The sequence below is a fragment of the Zootoca vivipara genome, chromosome 10, assembly GCF_963506605.1.
Source record: "Zootoca vivipara chromosome 10, rZooViv1.1, whole genome shotgun sequence".
NCBI classification, from domain to species: domain Eukaryota; kingdom Metazoa; phylum Chordata; class Lepidosauria; order Squamata; family Lacertidae; genus Zootoca; species Zootoca vivipara.
Genome location: NC_083285.1, coordinates 64,194,612 through 64,218,734, shown reverse-complemented (window position 1 = coordinate 64,218,734; position 24,123 = coordinate 64,194,612). Strand labels below are relative to the sequence as shown.

Here is a 24,123-nt window from a genome sequence, read left to right as displayed (position 1 = left end):
TTTACAGTAAAACGATTTAAGGAACCGAAAGGAGAGAGGCGCCCCTGGAGAATATGGTGAGATCACTTTGTTTTTCCTTTAAAGAAAAATATGGGGGGGGGGGAAATCCTGCCTTACAGTGTTGTAAGTCACTCAGAGGCTTTGTTGTGTAGCAAACACCTTAAAAAGTTCAATATATAACAATGCTTTCCAAACTCTTTCAAGGTTTTACGATACGTCGAAGCAAGCCATAGGTGCCCTTTTCATCCACTTTGCCAACATCTTCCTGTCTGACCTGACTGAAGAAGACCCCTGCTCTCTGTGAGTTTGGCTTTGCATGTGAAGGAACCTGGGTGGGTGTTGGGGGCTAGAGTCCGGCTCAGTTCAGCAATAAAGCACCCCGTGTCTGTTAACTCTCCAAGGATCTCAGGCCTAATGGTCACCACAAGACCTTCTCAGGAGGTCTTGCCCCAGTGAGGCAGTTGCAAGGTCCCCACCTTCCCATTGCTCACTGAGACTCCTCCTCCCCCTGGGTCCTTTCCAAGCAACCTCAGACTCCATTGTCTATTATCACATTGCTCCACCCTCTTCATTCCTCTTCGTGTTCTGGGAGACCGGGGAGAAAGGGAGGTGGTCCCAGTAGAGGAGGAGACTCTCTAGCTTCTTCAACCGCCTGCCTCCACTCTGCCTCTTGTTCTGGACTGCTCTCTGCCACAGACTCTTCCTGCTCACTAAGCCCTGTTGCCTCTTCAGCTTCCGATGGCTCCTCATCCCCGCCTTCTCCTTTTGGCCACTCAATGGCGTCCCACCACCGCTTCCCTGAGCCTTCTTCCTTTGGGGGTTCCCCAGCTGGTGCCTCCAATGCTCCCCTTTGTCTAGCCAGCCCATAGCAGTGGGTCTATCTTCTGGGGCAGTGCTTGTTTGGAACTGGGGAACACCCGGTGGAGAGTGATCTCCGCTGAAGTCAGGCTGCAGAAAAAAAGCAATATGGTTCCGGAAATTCATTTTGATTGTGCAAATAAAATATAACAGATAGAATTCTACAGGATGGGGTATTCGTTTGTGAAAACAATCCAGATCCAATGATCCCAAGATGGTGGAGGTGACAGGTGCCATCCTGGCGCCCAGGCATCTTCACTTAGTCGCAAGTGGCCAATAGGTGCAAAATGCGCCTGGCTAATTTCGAACACTGCCCAAGATGTGTCTGAACCAGAGGAGGAGGAGGCCGGTGGTCTAGGGAATGGAGAACTGGGTCCCTGGTGGGGCAGGTTGGCAGAGGGGTGTTCCATCCCCATGACATCGGACACCAGGAAGTGTTTGCATGGAGCCACACCTGACTCTCTCACACCTGTCAGCAAGGAGCCTCCTTCATGGGAGACAGCTGAGGGTAAATAGGGTGCTGAGCTCCCAAGGACATAGAGATGCCAGCGCGAGAAAACCTCAAGACCCAACCCACTTGAAGGAGTTCCGTTTGCTTGCCCAATTCCATGCTTACCATGCTAAGAGCTGTGCCTACCCCATTCGTCGAAGGACAGTCCAGGGGTTTGTGTGTGTCACTTGGTGGAAGAACAATTTAGCTTGTGCTGAGCCGGATACCCATATCTTTTAAGTATCTGTTTCACCCTGTAACCTGAGCCTCGCCCAGGTACCGATCTGATTTATGCATTAAAGCCAGGGTGGATAAAAATCAATGATTTTTTTATAAATTAAAAATCAGATTTTTTAAAATTTAAATTGGATTTTTAACATAAAATGCTTTTGGAGGAAAAATCTTTCTAAAGAGAGTTTTCTATTGAAGTTCATTATAGTCCAAAGGCTATTCATCAGGAAATAAGGATTTGTTTAAAGTTTTTCATGTATGCTAAAACTCAGTCTGAGTGTTTTGTTTTGTTTTTGGTTAACCACATCAGTTAACAAACTTGGACACATATGCTACAAGGTCATATTGTTTTAGTTAAATAAATTGTTTAAATTGTTATTAAGGAAACGGTTACTTTTATCCTTCCAATAAAGTATGGCAGAAAAGTTATCCAAATATAAACAGTCAACTTATTAAACCTCACAATAATTTCAATAATTATCTGTCTGTGTATTTCTAATAGGATAACCAAATCACTAATTTCTGATATACAGTGGTACCTCGGTTTATGAACGCAATTGGTTCTGGTAGTCTGTTCATAAACTGAAGCGTTCATAAACTGAAGCAAACTTTCCCATTGAAAGTAATGGAAAGTGGATTGATCCGTTCCAGACAGGTTCGCGGAGTACTCAACCTGAAGCGTACTTAACCCGAAGCATGGGTGTAATTGGTTCCGGACGTCTGTTCATAAACTGAAGCATTCATAAACTGAAGCGAACTTTCCCATTGAAAGTAATGGAAAGTGAATTAATCCGTTCCAGATGGGTCCGCTGCGTTCGTAAACCGAAAATTCATAAACTGAGGTGTTCATAAACCGAGGTTCCACTGTAACTGTAAAAACTACTCTGAAAATCTATTATTCCCAATATTGAAACCTTCATCAGAATGTCAATATTAAGATGATACCAGCAAGAATGAGTCTTTCTGTAAAAAAAAAGAGAGAGAGAGAGAGAGATTTAAATCAAGTCTTACTGACTAGTGATTTAAATCCTGACTTAATTCAACTTGATTTAAATCAAATCCACCCTGATTAAAGCCTTGGGCAGAAACAAGGGTGGGGGTTTTAAGTGCTTTGTCTGGCATTCTAGAGTGTTCAAATGGGTTTTTATTTTATTTTATTTCTATAGTTACCTATACCCCACTTTTCCCCCTCATTGGGGCTCAAGGCGGCTTACAGATAAAAATAAGAACCGCTAAAAAAACAGGTGTATTTTTTATTACAGCTACCTGATGAATTTCATCCTGGACGCCACTTTGGGGATGCTGCTAATCTGGTTCGGCATTAAAATGGTGTCCTGGGTTGTGGAGGGTCAGAAATGCATGCATCTTGTCTTCGGGGAGTATGGTAAGTCGAGGCCAATCTACTTCAGAAGGTTGGCGGTTCGAATCCACACAACGGGGCGAGCTCCCATTGCTTTGTCCCAGCTCCTGCCAACCTAGCAGTTCGAAAGCACGCCAGTGCAAGTAGAATAAATAGGTACCGCTCTGGCGGGAAGGTAAATGGCATTTCCGTGCACTCTGGTTTCCGTCACGGTGTTCCGTTGTGCCAGAAGCGGTTTAGTCATGCTTTCCACGTGACCCGGAAAGCTGTCTGTGGGCAAACACCGGCTCCCTCGGCCTGAAAGCAAGATGAACGCCGCAACCCCATAGTTCCCTTTGACTGGACTTAACCGTCCAGGGGTCCTTTACCTTTACCTTTACTTGTTTTGACCCAATAACAAGGGACATGTGTGCAAGTGAAGTTGTCTTCCTGCCCAGAATTATGTGGCAAGATTCAGAGAAGCCGCTTTCATAGAATAGTTGAGTTGGAAGGGGTACTGTGAGGATCATCTAGTCCAACCCTTTGCGAAAGTGTGCATGCACACGAAAGCTTATACAGTGGTGCCTCACTTAACGAATGCCCTGCTTAACGAAATTTCCGCTTAACGAAAGGATTTTTCGAGCGGAGGTTGTCTCGCTAGACGAATGCATTTTACGAAAAATTCATCTAGCGAATCGCGGTTTCCCATAGGAATGCATTGAAATTCAATTAATGTGTTCCTATGGGCAAAATAAAAGTAAAAAAAAAATCAGTGCATTCCTATGGGATTCGCTAGACGAATTTTTCGCTATAAGAAAAGACCCGTGGAACGAATTAATTTCGCACCACTGTACCAGTGAGAAAATTAGTTGGTCTCTGAGGTGCTGCTAGAAGGAATTTTTTTATTTTGTTTCCCTTGGGAAAGACACACCCTTAAAATTACAAAACACCACTTATTTGGGTCCGTTCTGAAATTGTCTTTTTTTGGTGACAGCTTGTCCTTACAGTTCCACTAGGTGGCAGCAGTTCCTACCAAATGTGAAATCTGATTTCACAGACTGCTCTTAAACCTCAGTTAGAATCTTAGAATCATAGAGTTGGAAGAGACCACAAGGGCCATCCAGTCCAACCCCCTGCCAAGCAGGAAACACCATCAAAGCATTCTTGACATCAGGGCCGGCTCTAGGTAAGGTCCCGGTGGTGCGGCGTGCCAGGGCGCCGGGCCGGGAGGCGGGGCGCTGCGCTGCGCGGCAAAGCTGTGTGGAAGCCGGGCAGGACGGTGCGAGGGCGGGGGCGCCGGAGTGATCTCCGCGCCTCAGCGCCAGGGTGCCCGACCTGCTCCAGACTGCCCTGCTTGACATATGGCTGTCAAGCCTCTGCTGCCTGATGTGAGATAAATTGTCAGTCCTGGTACTTACAAAGAGCACACACACACAGTTTAAATTTCATTTTATAACATATATACGACAGGGAGAGCAATTATACATAGCTGCCAAGTCTCCCGTATTCCCCGGAAAAACCCCGTTTTTCCAGCTGTTCCCAGCCGAAAAAACGGATTTTTTTTTGTTTTCCCCCGGTTTATTCTGGCGCGACGGCCATTTTGGAACTGGGCGGAGCATGCTCAGAAGCGACTTTTGATGCTGCTTTGCCCAGTTCCAAAATGGCTGCAGCGCGACTTCTGGTGCGACGGCCATTTTGGAACAGGGCAGAGCAACATCAAAAGTAGCTTCTGAGCATGCTCCGCCCAGTTCCAAAATGGCGGCAGCGCTACTTCCGGTCTGCTACTTCTGGTCCAGTCCCTTATTTCTCAGACCAGAACTTGGCAGCTATGCAATTATAACAGGCAAAAATTAAAAGATCAAAACAAAAGCACAAAATAGGTATGCAGAATGAGTAAAATTGCGCAGGGGTTAAAGTAAAGTCCAAGTAAAGGCTATCGGCGTTACCATGTTGTAAGCACCTTTTTGGATGTTAGTAGGGGAGCTGGCACTGGTCTTATTGGCTAAATGGAACGGGCCAGAAAATAGCTTATCTCCTGAGTTTACTCCAATAAAACTCAGAAACGTGAGGAGTTAGGAGTCCAACGTTGTTTATTGCAAAGCAATAGGTTTCAGTCGGATCGTTCTGCAAAACTGCAACCCCGCCTGGTGGTCCAGGCAGTGGTATTTATAAAATTTCAAACACAGCATTTCAGTTTCCACCAATCATATACATCATTACCTCCTTTCATCTTTAATATACAGTACTGTACATGCGCAATAAGCACTGGCAATTTCTGCTGATTAATTTCTGGTTCCCACCGTGTTCTGTTACATTGTGTTAGTGTGCATGTTGGGAGCCTGTGTTACGTGTAGCCATTTGCACCATGTAACAACTTATGTTCTAGCTTTCGTCTGTATCTTTGTGATTCACATATTAGCCGTATTTCTGCCCCAATGGGGGGATGGGGCAGCAACTTGCAAAATCATCAGTTTCATAAAGCAACAGGTTACCATAACTTCCCTATTAGAAGCGCACTCAATGATTTCCAGGCGTATCACACTATCACATTTATTGTGGCCCTTTGGGCCACTGCCACAGTCAGATTATAAAGTATCATTGAGATTTCCCAGGCTTGTGAGGAGAGTTGTCTTGAAAATGAGGGCTCTGTTGTATGTGTCGTAAGAACCAACAAACCCAAATCATAAAAAGGGTCCAGAGGTTCTAGTCCTTGCCCAAACCATCCTTGCTGAAATATCACATGGCAGTGAGCTCAAAACAGTCCATTTTCTACCATTGCCCTGCATTGCCTTCCCCTCTGTTCTACATGAAGCATAAACAATCACTCGTCTCAGGCAACTTAGCAAAAGCATCTCTCTTTGCCCAGGCTTTCCCTGATCTGTGGCATTCTTTCTGAAGTCCTGTTTTGTTTTTATCTGTGCTACGGCTGGGCAATATATCATCTGAAACTGGTTTGAAGGCCATATAGTGATAACGGTTTCATAATTTTTGACCTGGCAATATGTCACGAATCATGATGTGTTTGTGTGCTGTGCAAAAATCACAATGTGGGAAAAACCGTGCAGCCACCCAATCAGGGCCGGATTTAGGTTTGATGAGGCCCTAAGCTACTGAATGTATTGGGGCCCTTTATATGCCCAGCTGTCCTTTGTCAACAACAAATGGCCGCTGTTTTTTGTGTTGAATATATGCCATATGGTAATTATTGGATCTAATAGGTATCTAAAGCCCTTTGCACATGATGCCATGCAGCCAGTCCATTCAGAATGCAGGCACCCTATATATAAAGGTAAAGATACCCCTGACCGTTAGGTCCAGTCATGGACGACTGTGGGGTTGTGGTGCTCATCTTTCTCTATGGGCCGAAGGAGCCGGCGTTTGTCCGCAGACAGCTTCCGGGTCATGTGGCCATCATGACTAAGCCACTTCTGGCGAACCAGAGCAGCTCACGGAAACGCCGTTTACCTTCCTGCTGGAGTGGTACCTATTTATCTACTTGCACTTTGACATGCTTTCGAACTGCTAGGTTGGCAGGAGCTGGGACCGAGCAATGGGAGCTCACCCTGTTGCAGGGATTCGAACCACCGACCTTCTGATCGGCAAGCCCTAGGCTACATGGTTTAGACCACAGCGCCACCCCCGTCCTGTCGACCCTATATATAGAAATGAGCAAACCAGTGATATTTTAGGGAGCAGGCTAGCAGGCAGGGCCCATGACTTACATCCTAGGAGCCTACACAACACAAAATACTGTTGCTGTATGTAGGTTTTATTTTGTTTTTTATCCTATATTTTGGAAATGTACATGCAGTTTTTTCCCCTTTATTTTTTTTGGGGGGGGGCCCCAAGAGAGTGGGGCCCTAAGCTATCACTTGTTTAGCTTACACATAAATCCGGCACAGCACCCAATTGCTCCATCCTTATTTCAGACATTGTGTTACGTTGGTGACATATCACAATGTTGAAAACCAGATACTGCCCAGCCCTAATAATAATAATAATAATAATAATAATAATAATAATAATAATAATTTATTTATACCCCGCCCATCTGGCTGGGTTTCCCCAGCCACTCTGGGCGGCTTCCAACAGAAAAATAAAACACAGTAATCTATTAAACATTAAAAGCCTCCCTGAACAGGGCTGCCTTCAGATGTCTTCTAAAAGTCAGTGTTTGTAATACTGCTTTTACTGTTTATGCCACACCTTGGTTTTTATAATACATGTGGTTTAAAAAGATCCAGCAGTTTTGAAATGCTTTAAGAAAAGTGTTGAAAAGCATGCACCAAAAACAAAATAAAGCCCCTAAGATTTGGCCCCTAAGATTGCACAGACAGTGGGCTTGTTGAAAGCGTGTGAGACTGTGCCTGGTTAAAATCTCAGGAACCAAAAGAGAAGCTGAGAGCAAAACATTGGCTAGGACAAATGAGGGTTTTTGATCCCTTTTGAAACTTAAACATATTTAGTTATTTGCCTCCTTTTCCATGCAAAGCCAGTCCACCTGCCTGGGATGGGGGTGAGAGGGAGCGAGCTATAGTTTAGAGCAGGCATCCCCAAACTTCGGCCCTCCCGATGTTTTGGACTACAATTCCCATCATCCCTGACCACTGGTCCTCTTAGCTAGGGATCATGGGAGTTGTAGGCCAAAACATCTGGAGGGCCACAGTTTGGGGATGCCTGGTTTAGAGGGTGCCCGGTTGACTTAAGACAGTTCTAGCATCTTGCGTGATCAGGCTTGTATGTGGGCTGTGGGAAACATGAGTCTTTTGTTTCAGTTGCTGGATTTTGAACCGAGGGCCCGTGTGTGTGTGTGTGGGTTGATTCTGGCCTGTTGTCATGGCGGCGTTCAAACATTTCCATCACAATTCCTCTTCCCCCCAAGAGCAGCCAAAACGAGTTCTTAACCATTTTTGTTTGGTTTCAAAAAGAAACAATTCTTCCTCCCCATCTTTTGCTCTCCCTACCCCCACCCTCCGTGGAGATTTTTGAAGCGTGAGCAATCGAGATAGGGAAGCACCTGCCTCCTTTTAAAAATCCAGCGCCGCGAAGTTGCTGGCAGGCAAAATGTCCCCTGTCTGTAGACCTTCGGAGGCTGATGGGGACACATATCTCTGAAGACTGTGTGGGATTATCAAAAAGGTTTTTTTCCAGGCAAGGCAGGGCCTCCTTGGTGGTGGTTTTCTGCTTGTTGAATACCCACCCCAGGTGAGGTGCATGCCCTTCCCGCCCCCTTATTAACATTGAGGAGAAATTAAAAATATTCCTGCTCACCCAGTTATTGGCTGGCTAAACGACGTTGTGTGTTGTTCAACTGAGTTTTACTTCGATGCTGAAGATTATAGAATTGTAGAGTTGGAAGGGACACCGTGGGTCATCTAGTCCAACCCCCTGAAATGCAGGAATCTTTCACCCGACATGGGGTTCAAACCCGCGACCCTGAAATTAAGAGTCTTGTGCTCTACGGTCCCAGGCTCTACCCCCAGTCATCTGAACCCCACTCCCTCCCAATCTCAGCACCTAGCCAACTTCACAGGGCTGTTGTGAAATTAAATTGTAAGAGACAAACATGTACGCTGCCCTGATCTCTCAGGGCTGGCGGGGGGGAGGGAGAGAAAGGTGAGATCTAAGAGTATTTTTTAAAATTTAAAAATTACTTGGATTGAGCTATCTGGACTGTTGTCTTGATTTCAAGTGCTTCTGGGGAAAACCAGCGACCATCTGTCATGGATGCTTTAGCTGCGATACCTGCATTGCTGGGGGTTGGACTAGATGACCCTTGGGACCCTTCAGACTCTCTGCTTCTATGAAGCGCTCTCTGTACAGCTAAAGCAGGCATCCCCAAACTTCAGCCCTCCAGATGTTTTGGACTACAATTCCCATCTTCCCTGACCATTGGTCCTGCTAGCTAGGGATCATGGGAGTTGTAGGCCGAAACATCTGGAGGGCTGCAGTTTGGGGATGCCTGAGCTAAAGCATCGTGGGCAAATGGCCTGCCTGTTTAATTCTGTTGCCTGTTCTGCGTGACGCAAGGGCATCATTCATCTTCGTCGCGCGGCCTCCTTTGCCAAGATGTCAAGCAAAACTTTTCCCCTTTAAATGCAAGTGACCTTTCAATATTGGCTTTTGTGCTTTTAGCAGAGGAGTAGCTATTCTCTGGGCTTCTTTCCATGACTTCTGCCTTTGCTGTCTTTAATAGCTGCTCGTGCGTCTTCCTGTTTGTACGTGAGTTTGCACAGTTTCACACAAAGACTCAGTAAATCAGGCAGGCTAATGTCTCAAGGCCGCTGCCTGCTCAGGGCCTTGGAATCGCGGCAGATTAAAAATAATCCCAGGGTGCGTGGGAGCAGCTCATGGCAAAAGCAGCAACGCTCCCTTACAAGGCAGTCAAATTCCACCATCTCCCGGGAAGAGCGTGTGCACCCTGGAGGGGAAGTTTTGGTGCTAGAGGGCGGTGGAGAAAGCTGATATCTGGGACCTGTCTTTTCTGGTGGCAATGGGTGCTCAATGGGACTGGTGCTGTGGAGGGTCGGAAGACCACCAGCGGGGGGCGCCAGAGCCAGTGACAGGCAGAGCTGCCTGCCGGAAAGGACCATAGCTCAGTGGTAGAGCATCTGCTTTGCATGCGCAAGGTCCTGGGTTCAAGTCCCGGCACTTTCAGGTAGGGCTAGGAATCGGCCCCTGTGTGAAGGGTTGCTCCGCTGCCAGTCAGTGAAGACGATACTGAGCTAGATGTGGCTGGACTTGATATAAGGTCATTTCCTTATATCAACCCTCCTGACTGGTTGTAAGATGACTGGTTGTCATCTGTCACTGGTTGCCCCGACCCAGCAGACTCCTCTTATGTCACTACCTATTGAATTGTAGAGTCTGGAGGGACCCCAAGGGTCATCTAGCCCAACCCCCTGCAATGCAGGGGAATCTCAGCTAAATCATCCGTGACAGATGGCCATCCAACCTCTGCTTAAAAACCTCCAAGGAAGGAGAGCCCACAGCCTCCCAAGGGAGACCGTTCTGCTGTGTTGCATTTTACATAAACACACCTTTAACGGCTCAAAAAGTGTTTCGCTCACGTTTTCCCAGAGATCCTCCGCTTGTTGCCATCTCAGTAAAAGTTGTGCCAAGATTTAGTGCGGACGCCGCCATTGGAAGTGGAGCTTCCTGCTTCCTCTCTGCCCTGCTCCTTGGCACTGAACAACAGGGATGAACGAGGAAGGTGGTCCAGTAACTTTTCCAGCATTTCTCATACAGATGCCATTGGATTTTGCTTCTCCAAAGTCTAAAAGCAGCAGCCCTTATTTCTTAGGCAGGCCTGAGTGCTCAACAAGCCCTTTTCCTGCCTTGCCTCTGTCTCATCCCCCTTTCCACTTGATGCATGTGCAGCCTTTGGGGAGCGATGATATTTGGGGGGCTGGCTCGGACTCTTGACTTAGAAAAACATGCGGTTTCGTCTCAGCTTCTTTTTCAGTCTCTGCCAGAAACAGTCTGCTTCCTCGCAGCATAACTAAAGGAACGGGATGGGCTGGATTCTTACGCGGAACAGCCATTCCAGTTTCAAGCAGCGCTCAGTGCATTTTAAAAGTAATAATAATAAGAGCATAAGGTATCTATAAAATACAGACAGCCATGCTTGGAAATGAGTTGCTGAATCTGTTTCCCCTTCTGTTAAGTGCAGAAGAAACTATGGAGCAGTTTGCTGACTGACCTGACTAAAACTCATATGGTTTGCTGTCTAGGGGCCAATAACTCTCTTTGGCTTTCTGAGTATTTTCCAAATTTGTCATTGCAAATGCACGCTTTTGTTCCTGAGTGGGTTTGGGGGGGGGCTTGGGCAATTGAATCTCGAGTGAAGCCCCCAACAGGCCCTTTTGGCTGCATTTTTACTGGCAGGTCTATATGTTTTCAGTTTCTAATTTCCAGAGGGGAAGCTGTGATGGCCTGCTACAGCAGAAGCGGATAAAGAATAACGCAGTAACCTTGTGGCGCCTTAAAGGCAGCAAGTTCATTGGGGGCAGCAGTTTCTAAACCGTGGCCTGTGAGCGTCATCCAGTTTTCCCGCAGTGTGTCTGGAAAAATGCAATTAAAAATCATGCATCGTCCATCACAGCACATTACAGTTGCTACAGTGAGCAGAAGAATTATTGAGTGGTCCACCAAGACCCTCAGCAATTTTCAAGTGGCCCATGCAGGCACGTCCAACAGGTAGATCGTGATCAACTGGTAGATCACTGGGTGTTCCTGGTAGATCTCTGGCCCCTCAGTGATCTACTCCCCCCCAAAAAAGCTCTACAACTTTGGCTTTCCTAAAAAAGCTCAGCAACTTTTGCTTCCTAGCAAAAAAAGTGGGCCATCAGATTAAGTTCCGCTATCGGACTGGGGATTCAGGTCCCTCAACTGTGTTTTATATAATCAACTTTTGATTATGTTCTGTTTATATCGCAATGCTCATTCAGTTCCATTCATTCATATATTCAGTTCCATTCATTCATATATTCAGTTCCATTCATTCATATATTCAGTTCCATTCATTCATTTGCTCCCTAAAAAAAAAGCTCAACCACCTTGGCTTCCCCAGAAAAGCTCAACAACTTTGATCCATCCAACGACAATGGGTAGATCACTGCCAGTTTTTTTTACACTGTGACTAGATCACAGTCTATTGGGAGTTGGATGTCCCTGTGTATGTGCTCTGAAGAAGTCTAGTTTCCTTACACTTGTGGCATAATAAACTGGTTGGCCATTTAAGGTGAATTTTTGTTGCTCCATCAGCTTGGATAACAAAACAGTTATCAATAGCCATTTTTCTTGCAGGTCTTACAGCTTTCTGCTTTCGTTGTTGTATCTGTTTTAGGGTACGTGGGTTGGTTGGGTTTTTAAGCCTTGGTGGCGCTGTGGGTTAAACCACAGAGCCTAGGGCTTGCCGATCAAAAGCTCGGTCGGCGGTTCAAATCCCCGCGACGGGGTGAGCTCCCATTGCTCGGTCCCAGCTCCTGCCAACCTAGCAGTTTGAAAGCACGTCAAAATGCAAGTAGATAAATAGGTACCGCTCCAGCGGGAAGGTAAACGGTGCTTCCGTGTGCTGCTGGCCACATGACCCAGAAACTGTACGCCGGCTCCCTCGGCCCATAGAACGAGATGAGCACCGCAGCCCCAGAGTTGTCCACGACTGGACCTAATGGTCAGGGGTCCCTTTACCTTTACCTTTACTTTAGGCATTGCATTTGGAAAAGGAGCCTAGAAAGGTGCAGTTGAATCATAAATTGTGGGCGGTTTTTGCCTATTTAATGTGCATTGCTTGATGTCTTTCTGTTTTTAAAAACAGACGCTTCGACTATTGGCACTGACCAGGGATGTTTTGTAGAATGCGCTGTGATTCCTTAGGAGTGTCAGAAGCATTTATAAGTGCAGAACATAATTCAGCTTCCTGAGGATGTTAGCTTTCATTCTTTCCACATTTAATACAAACATATGGGGAAAAGGTTTCTAGCCCTTATGTTTATGAAGAGATGGATGAAAGAATATTGGCTTTGCAAACGCAGATACAACTAAAAACAGAAATACAGACCAAAAAAAAAGTACTCAACCAAACAATTAAAAAAAAAAGAACCCACCTAGGATTTAAAGGAAAGATCGGGGGGCAAGGGAATGCATATTTATTCCAAAATATCTGTGGCAAAAAGCTCTTTCTGTCTGTTTGTATTGACCAGGGGTGAACAAACTTTTTCAGCAGGGGGCCAGTCCACTGTCCCTTAGACCTAGTGGAGGGCCGGACTATATTTTGAAGGGAAAAAATGCCCCACAAATAACCCAGAGACACATTCTACTACTACTACTACTACTAATAATAATAATAATAATAATAATTTATTATTTATACCCCGCCCATCTGGCTGGGTCTCCCCAGCCACTCTGGGCGGCTTCCAACAGAAAAATAGAACACAGTAATCTATTAAACATTAAAAGCCTCCCTGAACAGGGCTGCCTTCAGATGTCTTCTAAAAGTCTGGTAGTTGTTTTCCTTTTTGACATCTGTGACATGTGAAAACACGCTGATTCCCGGACTGTCTGCGGGCCGAATTTAGAAGGCGACTGGGTCGGATCTGGCCCCCGGGCCTTCGTTTGCCTACCCATGGTCTTGACGTATTTCGTCCTAAAATGCAGTGTTTTCAAGATGTATTTTGGTCCTCTAAAAAAATTAATAAAAACAACTGACTATTTTGCAAAGTGTGCAGAATCCAAAGGGTAATTTGTTCCTGCCCTTGTATCATTAGTCCAGGAGGTTGTAATTAGGTCAATGTGCTTAAAAAGGCAGCGCAGACAGAATTCTCCATCCCTAGCCGAACTCAAAAGGCCTCCAGTCCTGTGGGATTTTCAATTGCCCTGGAATAATACCCTCCAGTGGCACATCACACAAACAGTTTGGGGGGGGGGGTCCCCCTAGATCCTCAAACACCTTATCCTGCACTGGGAAGTGAGGACAGCAGGACTGGTATTGGGGAAACACAAGCGCAGAGCTCCCTCAGGCATGCAACCTAATTTCCCTCTATTCTTCTGGACCCTGGCCTATAAATTCTCCCATAAACACTTCATTTGCAACCCTCTTCTTTTTCGCAAGAAAATGCTTTGCAGATGTCTTCATGCCTCTAAATCTTCATTATCCGAACCCCCCCCCTCCAGCGTTCAGATCTTTGGGGACATCTTTTCTTTGCGCTGATGCCGCAGTGAACAACTGACCGTTTTGAGGGGTGCAAAACTTGTTTTATGCGGTTGCAAGCAGAGAGAGAGCTTGGTTGTATCTGTCCTGCTTTTCCCATCCCAGTTGGCAGTAGCAGGTGGGTAGCTATGTTGTTGTTTTTTTTAATTTACGCAGCCCATCATTTGCATCCGAGCTTGAGGTTGCATCTGGAAATGTTTAGTAGTGTTGGAACAGCTGCGAGACGTTTAAAGGCCCCTGTAGTTTTGTTGTGGGTCTGTCTTTCTTTCTTTTTTCCTGTTAGCTAACCTTTTATTCTTCGAGGGTCATTGCGCACTGGCAAGGCATAGATTATGAGCTCAAGAGAAGCAGAGTTCAAGTGCAGAAAGGAAACAATCCATTTGTTCTCTTTCCCTGCCATGGAAGGCAAGGGGTTTTTTTTGTTCTCTCCCCCCCCCCCCAAGACCCTGACCTTTTGAGCCTCTGTCTGTGTTTTGTGCAATGCCTGAATGATGTTAATGTCATTACAACATTCAGCGGCAGGGAACCTTTTTTTTCAGCCTGAGGGCCACATTAACCTTCTAGGCAATGTTCCGAGGGCCACTTGCTGGTGATGGGTGGGGCCAGATACAATAAAAATTAATATTCTTTGAACCCCCACTCTGGGCAGCTTCCATCACACATAAAACATAATAAAACCTCAAACATTAAAAACAGGGCTGCCTGCTGGTGTTGGGGGACTTCAACGTCCATGCTGATGCCACCCCCTCCTCATGGGCTCTGGTGTCTTCCATGGCAACACTAGGGCTCTCCCTGTTTGTTTTGGGGCCCACACACCAAGCAGGCCACACGGTAGATTTGATCTTCGGTGTGGGTATAAATGTGATCATGTCCTCCCTTGTGGAAGTGCCATGGTCCGATCCCTACACTCTGAAAGCCAGGATTGACTTCCCGCCTCTACCCCACTTGGGTGGCGAGCCTATTTGGGCTCGCCCACAGAGGCTGACGGATCCTGATGGATTTCGTCAGGCCTTGCGGGACCCTGCTCCCCCTCCCTGGCGGCTCACTAGATAAGCTTGTCAAGAACTGGAATAACCGGCTCTTGGCGGCCATCAATGAGATCGCACCTAAGCACCCTCTGCAACCCTGCCAAAACCAGGCCCTCTGATTTACCGAGGAGCTCCGGGAAATGAAGCGGGACCTCAGACAGCTAGAGCAAGTATGGTGGTGTGCTCGCTTCATATAACCCTTAGAACACATCTGAAAATAATAATAATAATAATAATAATAATAATAATAATAATAATAATAAATTAATTTTTATTATTTTATTCAGATGTGTTCTAAGGGTTATATAGTTATTTGACATCTGATGGGAGGGCGTTCCACAGAGAGGGTGCCACTACTGAAAAGGCCCTCTGCCTGGTTCCCTGTAGCTTCACTTCTCGCAGTGAGGGAACCGCCAGATGGTCCTCAAAGCTGGACCTCAGTGTCTGGGCTGGACGATGGGGGTGGAGACGCTCCTTCAGGTAGACAGGGCAGAAGCCATAAAGGGCTTTGAAGGTCAGCACCAACACTTTGAATTGTGCTCCGAGACATACAAGGGCATTGTTTTCTCTTGTGTGCATATCTAGAAATCAAAATAGGCAAGGAGGGCACGTAGCTTCTCACACAAAACCTGGCACCCACTTGAACCCAAATCTCCGCATTGCTGGTCTCCGCACCACCGCACTGCCTCTCCAGAATTTGCTCTTTGTGCAAAGGGTTGACGTCAGTGAGCCACTGGGTTGCTTCTAAATCTTACGTAACTTTTGGATATGCAGCAATCATCTTTCTATCCCCGCAAGAGAACATCTGGATTTTCTTTTAAACGGGGTTGAACGCTTTTCTTCATAACACGATCATTTCAGAATGCCTGAATAAATTCTCATTTCTTGCTGCTTACAAGGTCCTCCTCGCTTGTACTGCCTACATAATTAAGGATGGCTGATTGCATGCCAGCAACTCTCTCTCACAGCTTCTGGTGTTTCAGTTCCTCAAGATATGAGACTCTCCAAGTGCCCTGAATCTCCCTAAGATTTTCACGGTGTCTCTTCCACTTCCTCATTCATCATCTCTACAGATGCTGAGAAGTGCCCTCTGCCTTTGAGCTCTTTGCTCTCCTACTTTCAAGGCTTGCTGGGTTCTGGGACTGGGGAGAGGGGTTCTGTATACCTGAAGGAGCGTCTCCACCTCCATCATTCTGCCCGGACACTGAGGTCCAGCACCGAGGGCCTTCTGGCGGTTCCCTCGTTGCGAGGAGCCAAGTTGCAGGGAACTAGGCAGAGGGCCTTCTCGGTGGTGGCGCCTGCCCTGTAGAACGCCCTCCCATCAGATGTCGAAGAGGAAAACAACTACCAGACTTTTAGAAGACATCTGAAGGCAGCCCTGTTCAGGGAGGCTTTTAATGTTTAATACAGGCATGTCCAACAGGTAGATTGTGATCTACCGGTAGATCACTGGACATCTGCAGTAGATCACTGGTAGATCATTGGCTCCCCCCCCCCAAAGAAGCTGAACACCTGTGGCTCCCCTAAAAAAAAGGCTGAACATTTTACCTCCTCCCTGAAAAAACTCAACAACTTTGACTCGAACCCCCCAAAAAGGGGTAGATCACTGCCAGTTTTTAACTGTAGATCACAGTCTCTTGGGAGTTGGCCACCCCTGGTTTAATAGATTACTGTGTTTTATTTTCTGTTGGAAGCCGCCCAGAGTGGCTGGGGAATCCCAGCCAGATGGGCGGCGTATAAATAATAAATTATTATTATTATTCTGGAATGCTTTCTAAAGACACTGTGTCCGTCAGCCAGGGGTGTCAAACTCAAATTCATCGGGGGCCGCATCAGAAGTTTGGTCACCCTCAAAGGGCCGGTTGTATCTGTAGGACTATGTGTCCACTCTTTATCATCATAAATTATTGTCACTGCATTCAATTATTACTGTTTTTTGTAATAATGTAAGTAATAACTAGCTCTGAAAGCAGAAACATGGTCAGAATAATGGCAAGTAGATATTCAAATGTACAATTATTGTACAATTTATTGAAAAATGATTTTTGGTAACTGCACTGGGTGGTGGAGGCTCGCTAGGGTTTCATGCAGGACCTTTGCAGAGCTACTAGTACCTGGAGATGCTGGGGTCCTTCTGCATGCAGGACAGATGTTCTGCCAGTGAGCCACCACCCTTCACCAAAGGGACTGGCTGAGGTTGACTCACTGGAGCTGCTCTCCTGGTTCCAGGGTTTAAGGGCCAGAAGTATAAAGCAGCATCCTATGTTTCTGAGGAGAGGGAGAGGGAGAGGGAGGGGAGGGGAGGGGAGGGAGGGAGGGAGGAAGAAAAGAGGGAGTGGGAGGGAGAGAGGAAGGAAGGAAAGAGGGGAGAGAAAGAAGAGTAGGAAATAAGGAAGGGAATAAAGAAGGAAAGAAAAAGAAAGAGGGAGAGAAGACGGAAAGGGAGAAATAAGGAAGGAAGTAGAGGGAAAGAAAGAATAAGAATGAGGGAGAGGAAGAAAGATGGGAAGGACAGAAGGAAGGAAGGAAGGAAGGAAGGAAGGAAGGAAGGAAGGAAGGAAGGAAGGAAGGAAGGAAGGAAGAAAGAAAGAAAAGAAAGAAAGAAAGAAAGAAAGAAAGAAAGAAAGGAGAGAGGAAGGAAAGAGGTGAGAGAAAGAAGAGTAGGAAAGAAAGAATAAAGAGGGAAATAAAAAGAAAGAGGGAGAGAAGACAGAGATAAAGAAGGAAGGAAGGAGAGGGAAAGAAAGAATAAGAACGAGAGAGAGGAAGAAAGAAAGGGAAGGGGGGGTCACCGCCTTGATTCAGCGCCAGAAAAGAGCGCGAAGGGACCCAGGGGCAAAAAGCATTTCACGTGCAGCGTGAGGTAGCGTGTGTCCGTTTTAGGAGAAGTGCGTAAAGCCTCAGAGTTGCACGTTTGTGAGGCTGAGCCACGGCAGGAGGAGGAGGAGGTGAGGCAAGAGGAGGAGGAGGAGGAGGCGGCTTGCCGGGTCGGTGCCCGGCAGCGCCGTGCGGAGAGTCCCGAGCCTCTGGGACGCAGCAGTGCTCTGTAGCACTTTGAATCCTCCTCCTCCTCCACGCGACGCTGCTGGGTGCTTTGTCTGTGCTTCAGCAGCAGCAGCAGCAGCCGTTTCCAGGTGCTGAGCCGTGGCAGGAGGAGGATTCAAAGTGCTACAGAGCACTGCTGCGTCCCAGAGGCTCGGGACTCTTCGTGCGGCGCTGCTCCGGCCGCCTTTCTACCCCCCCCGGCCCCAGCTGTTTGTCGGCGCTTTGTCGGCGCGGCGCTACAGCAGCAAGGTCCCACTGCTGGGTCCCGTTGGCTGGGGCGCTCGGCGGGCCACATGACGAGGTCTGGCGGGCCGGATTTGGCCCCCGGGCCTTGTGTTTGACACCCGTGCCGTCAGCTGTCACCCCCCATGCTATCTCCTCCTCCTCCTCCTCCCATTATTTCCCAGCTTTCCCCCTGATCTGCGTCTGAGCTGTGACCTCCCTCAAACCCCTGTTGTAATTCTGAACTGTCTTCTTCTTCTCTGGAAGGGAAGGGTCAGGCTGAGGAGGTGGTCTCCATCATTCCTCCTCTGCTTAGTCCCTGACACTTACTAGTTCTCCTCCCCACTTTATTCTCACAACAACCCTGTGAAGTAGGTTAGAGTGAGAGTAAGTGTCTGGGCCCAAGTGCACCCAGTGGACTGAATGGGGATTTGAACCCTGGTCTGCCAGGTCCTAGTCCAGCACTCTATCCACTGTACTACAACAGCTGTCTGTTGTCTTCCAGATATGCATCAGTGTAAAGGAAAAAGCAGTTGGTGGTTGCCAAGTGCTATTGGGTGATTGGGTTCCTTGGCAGCTTTGCCGATTCGTTTCATGATATAGGCCCACGGACTTGGGGTTCACCTCCATCGTTTCGTTTTCTTCCAGGTGACCCTCCACAAGCAGTTGCTTGGATTGGGCAATGCATCCTCTACCTGTTGATTATGGTCTTTGAGAAGACAACAGTTGGCCTTGTCTTGCTCATTCCTGGCTGGACGAAGGTAAGGAAGCTGTATGTTAACTATTCCATAAGAGGAGGCAGAAGAGGCTTCGCCTGAGGACAGGGAGGGGAGCAAGCCGTCCCAAAGCTTTCCCCCAAAGAATCCTGGGAACTATCGTTGGAGAAGGGAGCTGCAGTATTCTGAGTGGTGAAACAAACAATCCCTCTTTCTAGGGAACTCTGGGTATTGTGGGTCTGTAAGGAGAAGAGGGGCTCTCCAAGCAACTCTCAGCACCCTTCATAAACTACAATTCCCAGGATTCCCAGCCCTGACTGCTTAAAGTGGTATGATACTGTTTTGAAAGCATAGTGCAGATGGGACCTTTGCCTAGAGATACTTCTTGAGTTAGGTTCAGTGGAGTCACCTATACTTTTGTGCATGGCTAATGGGTGAATTTGTGATGCATTCCTTTGAGCGACAGTCCCTGGGATTGTTTTTAACCTGCGGATCTGCTCACAAGGAAGGAATAGCTTTTACTTTAAACAGGGAAAACTAACCACCACGAAGGAATCCCCGATTCTCCCATTCTTGCAAACACATTCCCAAGTGGGCTGGAGACGGTTGAGTGTGATGCGTGGCTGCAGTTTTCAAATCATCACGATGTAGATCATCGTGAGACGAAAGGGAAATCATGAACAACTTGGGTTCTGGATTTCCTAAACCACTAGGCTTGAAACCCGCCGACTCTGCGCGAAGCCGGTTGTAATGTTTTCAGCCTTGGCCCAGGGCACCATTTGCGAATGTCCTCAACTGCAAACGTACCCTTTCCTCTCTAGCTAGCGTGGGCAGGGATGATGGGAATTGTAGTCCTACTACATCTGAAGGGGACCACACGGACCAGACCTTGTTTAGTAAGCATGCAAGATGCCTTTAATCTCTTTAAAAAGTGTGTGGTATTTTATGCCTTCTCCAGCTTCAAGAGATTCTTCTCAACTACATTCCTGATCCACAGATGGAGCTGCTGTTGGTGATGCTTGTGGTCCCTTTTATAGTCAATGTGAGTAACTCTGGGAAGAAATCTTGAGATTCTTGACTGTTTTGAGGCTGCAATCTTAAAGCGGCTCGGGGGGGGGGAGAGGGATTTTCACCCTGTGATAAAATTCCTGATGTGGAGGAAGATCTCAGCCTTTGGAAATATGAGGTGGTGGCTGGGGGCAAGGGGGTGGTACATGCAAGGGCTCGGAGGAAAGCCAGGCTGGAGGTCTGAGTTGGCGAGAAATATGATTCTGTTATATTTAAAGACACACATGCCTAATTCACGCTTTCCCGGGGGGGGGGGGGGGCTGAAACACAGTTGCCCATCAGAACTTGCTCTCTTCAAGCATGTATTGTAATGCTTACATTAAGTACATAGGTAAAGGTAAAGGGACCCCTGACCATTAGGTCCAGTCGTGACCGACTCTGGGGTTGTGCGCTCATCTTGCATTATTGGCCGAGGGAGCCGGTGTATAGCTTCCAGGTCATGTGGCCAGCATGACAAAGCCGCTTCTGGCAAACCAGAGCAGCACATGGAAACGCCGTTTACCTTCCCGCAGTAGCGGTTCCTATTTATCTACTTGCATTTTGACGTGCTTTCGAACTGCTAGGTTGGCAGGAGCTGGGACCAAGCAACAGGAGCTCACCCCGTCACAGGGATTCGAACCGCCGACCTTCTGATCAGCAAGCCCTAGGCTCAGTGGTTTGGCTCAGTGGTTTAACCACAGCGCCACCTGGGTCCCCTAATTGAGTACATACCCTGGGTCAAAGTGTACATTAGAAATGCATAGATTCATGCAAAACAGTGTGACGGAAGTGCATTATATTGGGTGAAATTGCTTTGTAAAACTACGTCTACTCAGGGAGTGGTGAGGAAGGCCCCCGCCATGGGTGCAGGTGGGACATACAAAATCGGGTAAAATATGTCCATAAATATGTTGTTGTTGTTTTATTATTATTATTTATACCCTGCCCATCTGGCTGGGTTTCCCCGGCCACTCTGGGCGGCTTCCAACAAATACCAAAATACATTAAAATATCACAGATCAAAAACTTCCCTAAACAGGGCTGCCTTTAGGTGTTTTCTAAATGTCAGGTAGTTGTTTATCTCCTTGACCTCCGATGGAAGGGCGTTCCACGGGGCGGGCGCTCTTATAAATTATGTTTCCCCCTGTTTTTTGTGGCTAGGGGGCACAATCTGGACAGTTCTGCCAGGGGCGCAAGATCACCTAGCTACAGCTCTGCGTCTACTAGGGCAAACAGCTCGTAAAAATGTGAGGGAGAAATTAGCGCTAAATAAATATAAATGTAAACTATATTTATTTATACCCCACCTTTTTCCCTGGCAGGACTCAAAAGGGGCTTACAGATAAAAGTGCTGGTACATTTTCGTGCAGACTTTTTAAAAAAATACGTTTTCCACAAACTGAGATGGAGAACTGAGCTTTAAAGATGAACATGAGAAACAGAGAGAGACTGAAATGGACAGATTTGTCTGTTATTGATTGGCAGCGATGCCATACTGGTTCATGATGACATAGGAAACCCCCCTTATGCTGAGTGGGGACCCTGGGTCAATCTAGATCAGTATTGGCTACACTGACTGGCAACAGCTGTCTAGGATTTTGGACAGGGCTCTCAGCCATACCTGGAGGTGCCAGGGATAAATACCTTCTGCATATAAAACAGGTTCTCTGCCACAGAGCAATGGCGATTGGCTCTTTCTGAACCTGGGAAGCTGACATTGAGGTTGGAAGCTCAATGCAGCATTTAAAAGATTTGCCCTTTAATTGTCTGCCCCTGATGAAGAGGAACAAATACCCCTCTCTTTTTGCGCTGAGGCCTGGGGAAAAGAGGTGGGCGGCATAGCTGCCAAGTTCTCCCTTTTTTTAAGGGAAATTCCCTTATGCTGAATAGGCTTCCTCGCGAGAAAAGGGAAAACTTGGCAGCTATGGTGGGCGGAGACTGACCAGAACCCACAGAGACCTCTTGGCAAGGCGGCAAAACCGGAAAGTTGCATTCTCAAATTCTTTTCAATAAGAAGCCAGAGTTTGGAAAGTAACAGGCATTTCGCATGCCTGCAAAAATCTAAACGATAATATAATACTAGCACAAGCAGCGATGAAGGTATCTGGTTTAAGGATGCTGGCTTTTTTTGCATATCTGACAGAGCAGAATTCTTTTTAAAGGTGATTGGACCCGAGCTATAAAAACATGCCAGTAAAAAGAAACAGGAAGTTGCTATCTGTTCCCCAGCTTGTTCTATCAAATGACAAATCGTACGGTGGTGGTTGTTTTTTTTAAAAAAGAAAACGTAGAGCATTTATGGGAAATCTTTTCATCTGCTGTTAAAATTGGCAGAGCAGTAGGAAGCCATCAGCCGGAGAGGGGCATAGAAAGATTTGGCACGTAGTGTTTCTATGTGAGCTCATTATAAATTAATTTCTTGCTATCATTTATTCCCTGCTTTTCCAAACTGGGGCCATCATTATTTTGCAATGAAGCGTTTTGGGATCATATAAGTTGAGTACATTGCAGCTGTTTTCTCAACCAAAATTCAGTTTTACCTCTACCCCTCGGTATTTGTGATGACTTTACAGTTGGGGTTACAGGTAGGTGGCCGTGTTGGTCTGGTGTAGTCGAAACAAAACCAAAAAAATTAAAAAAAAATTTTTTTTTCTTCCAGTAGCACCTTAGAGACCAACTAAGTTTGTCATTGGTATGAGCTTTTGTGTGCATGCACACTTCTTCAGATACACTGAAACAGAAGTCACCAGATCCGCACATATAGTGAGAGGGTGGGGTGGGGGCACCACTCAAAAGGGTGGTGGGAAACCGGTCTGTTTATGACCACATTTGGTCTTGCAGGAAGAATTTACGACTGTTTACGACTGCATAGAATCATAGAATCAAAGAATCATAGAGTTGGAAGAGACCACAAGGGCCATCCAGTCCAACCCCCTGCCAAGCAGGAAACACCATCAAAGCATTCTTGACATATGTCTGTCAAGCCTCTGCTTAAAGACCTCCAAAGAAGGAGACTCCACCACACTCCTTGGCAGCAAATTCCACTGCCGAACAGCTCTTACTGTCAGGAAGTTCTTCCTAATGTTTAGGTGGAATCTTCTTTCTTGTAGTTTGAATCCATTGCTCCGTGTCCGCTTCTCTGGAGCAGCAGAAAACAACCTTTCACCCTCCTCTATATGACATCCTTTTATATATTTGAACATGGCTATCATATCACCCCTTAACCTTCTCTTCTCCAGGCTAAACATACCCAGCTCCCTAAGCCGTTCCTCATAAGGCATTGTTTCCAGGCCTTTGACCATTTTGGTTGCCCTCCTCTGGACACATTCCAGCTTGTCAGTATCCTTCTTGAACTGTGGTGCCCAGAACTGGACACAGTACACCAGGTGAGGTCTGACCAGAGCAGAATACAGTGGTACCATTACTTCCCTTGATCTAGACGCTATAATCCTATTGATGCAGCCCAGAATTGCATTGGCTTTTTTAGCTGCTGCATCACACTGTTGCAAATTGGTTCCACAGGAAAAACAATGGGTGAGATGGCTAAAGATAGCTTTATCACGTATAATGAGATAATAATCCAATGTCTTTGTTTACACCAGGTTTCTCCGTGGCTCCAAGTTTGGTGATAAATTGTAGTTCAGCAACCTCTCTTTCCAGTCTGTTTCTGAAATTCTTTTGTAATTAGACAGCTACTTTGAGATTAGTTTACAATGCAGCAGCGAAGCATGTCTCCATGCCACCCAAGGTGGTTGTGTGTGTGCGCACGCATGAGTGCCCACGCCAGGGACAGGGCACAAATGGAGCCCACCACGCCTGCCCAGCCCCTGTCGAGGCGACACCAGCCATGATTGGTATGGCTGCCTCACCCTTCTCGCGCCAGCTTCCCCAGATCCAGCCTTACAATTCCGCTTGGGGACAATGGCGGAGAGACGCAACAACCACATGCTGCGCCCCCTGCCGCCTCCTGGGCAGCCAATGTGGCACTTGGCAGGTGCAAAGTGGCTGCCCCCACACCAGCCCCCCCAGCATGACACGGCCTGGTGCTCCTTTCCGCGAGTGTTGGTTCCACCAATGCCAGAAGAGGAGCCAAGCCAGGCTGTGCTCTGCTGGGGCCACCTGCATGTGGGCACCCGCTTCATGCCCCCTAAAAAATCTGTGCCTAGGGCCACAGAGACTCTGCCACCCCCTAGGCTATGCCCCTGTTACAGCTGTATGTCTCTGATGTCAGAGCCCTGTGATAGGAGAGCGTCCGGTTTAAATGCTTAGAAGAAACACAGGATGGCTTTGTTTCTGATCAATCAGTCTTAACTTTTCCTTTTTGTAAATGAGTTCCTTGAAGTCCTGCCAGGGAACCATGAATAGATTTTCCCCACCCTTCCAAATGCTGGCTTTTGTTTTATGTGTCTGGGTGCCGCTAGTTCTTTTCTTGTGTT

At 47.0% G+C, this 24,123-nt stretch overlaps 1 protein-coding gene across 1 annotated transcript in view; it reads left to right on the top strand.

Annotated features, from left to right (window-relative positions):
• The window catches only part of LOC118091525 (store-operated calcium entry regulator STIMATE-like), a 42,032-nt gene that overhangs the window by 11,098 nt on the left and 6,811 nt on the right, over window positions 1-24,123 (top strand). Inside the window, exons 2-6 of the mRNA XM_035128612.2 lie at window positions 8-56; window positions 205-300; window positions 2,842-2,963; window positions 18,573-18,685; window positions 19,599-19,682. Coding sequence (XP_034984503.2) covers window positions 8-56; window positions 205-300; window positions 2,842-2,963; window positions 18,573-18,685; window positions 19,599-19,682 — 464 coding nt within the window. The remainder of the gene's footprint in view (window positions 1-7; window positions 57-204; window positions 301-2,841; window positions 2,964-18,572; window positions 18,686-19,598; window positions 19,683-24,123) is intronic.